This window comes from Chenopodium quinoa, unplaced genomic scaffold, assembly GCF_001683475.1.
Source record: "Chenopodium quinoa cultivar QQ74 unplaced genomic scaffold, ASM168347v1, whole genome shotgun sequence".
Taxonomy (NCBI): Eukaryota; Viridiplantae; Streptophyta; class Magnoliopsida; order Caryophyllales; family Amaranthaceae; genus Chenopodium; species Chenopodium quinoa.
Window position 1 is genome coordinate 660,136 of NW_018742630.1, and position 1,103 is coordinate 661,238.

The 1,103-nt window shown below is 39.6% G+C and overlaps 1 protein-coding gene across 1 annotated transcript; it reads right to left on the bottom strand.

Annotated features, from left to right (window-relative positions):
- Positions 1-279: 279 nt before the first annotated feature.
- LOC110721744 lies at positions 280-693 on the bottom strand. The gene has a single exon (XM_021900933.1). It carries the CDS (start codon positions 691-693, stop codon positions 280-282), a length of 414 nt encoding a protein of 137 aa, XP_021756625.1.
- Between the last annotated feature and the right edge of the window lie 410 nt (positions 694-1,103).

Consider the following 1,103-nt stretch of genomic DNA (forward strand, 5'->3'; position numbering starts at 1 on the left):
CTCTACCATAGGCACACCTTTACCTTCTTTTGTTGCGGCCACTTGCATAGCTTCTTGGCTTGAGATTTTCAAGCGCATTTGTTCTTCCACTTCATCCATGCTTCTATTCAGGAATTCCTCATACAATGTCATCTCCTTGCATGGTGCACCTACTTTACCTTTGTTCAACAAAACATTCTCAAGAGCATCATTAGAGGTGAGCAAGTGCTCATGCGTGGAAGACACAACATGATCAAGAGAGTCAATCATCATGCAATTTTCTAGAGAAGAACATGGATATTACATGCTTTCATTCAAATCAAATTCTATGACCTCATCTCCTACCTTAAGAGAAATCTTTGCACTCTTGACATCTACAAAAGCACCCGAGGTAGCAATAAAGGGTCTACCTAGAATGATAGGAATGATAGCATCTTCATCCATTTCAAGTACAACAAAATCCACCGGGATCACAAACTTTCCAACCCTCAATGGAACATCTTCCACTTTACCTTTTGGAAACTTGATTGACCTATCGACTAGTTGCAAGGTAATGTTGGAAGGTAAGAGTTCCCCTAGATTAAGTCTTTGATAAACCAAATATGGCATTAGGCTTACACTAGCTCCTAAATCACATAAGGCATTATCAATTTTCACCTTGTTAATAGCACAAGGGATAGAGAAGTTTCCGGGGTCGTTCAACTTGGGTGGCATTTTGTTCATGATGATCGCGCTACAATTCTCAGTTAATTTTGATAGTCTCCACAACATGACAATTCCTGTTCCCACTCAAAATGTCTTTGAGGAATTTTTCATAGTTAGGCATTTGGTTGATCACATCAATGAAAGGTAGAGAAAGGTGAAGTTGTTTGAGCATATCAATAAATCTCCAAAATTTCTCATCCAATTTGTGTCTCGTGAATTTTTTGGGAGAAGGGAGCTTGGGTTTCACAATCTCTTTCTCTACTCTCACTTCTCTAGGTGTCTCAACCACAACCTCATCTAATGATGCTCTATCTCTCTCATTCTCGACCAAAGCTTCCTTAGGGACCTCCTTTTCTTTACTCTTCCAAGGAAATCTCTCCTAAAGAACCTTACCACTCCTTGTAACAATAGCATTCACG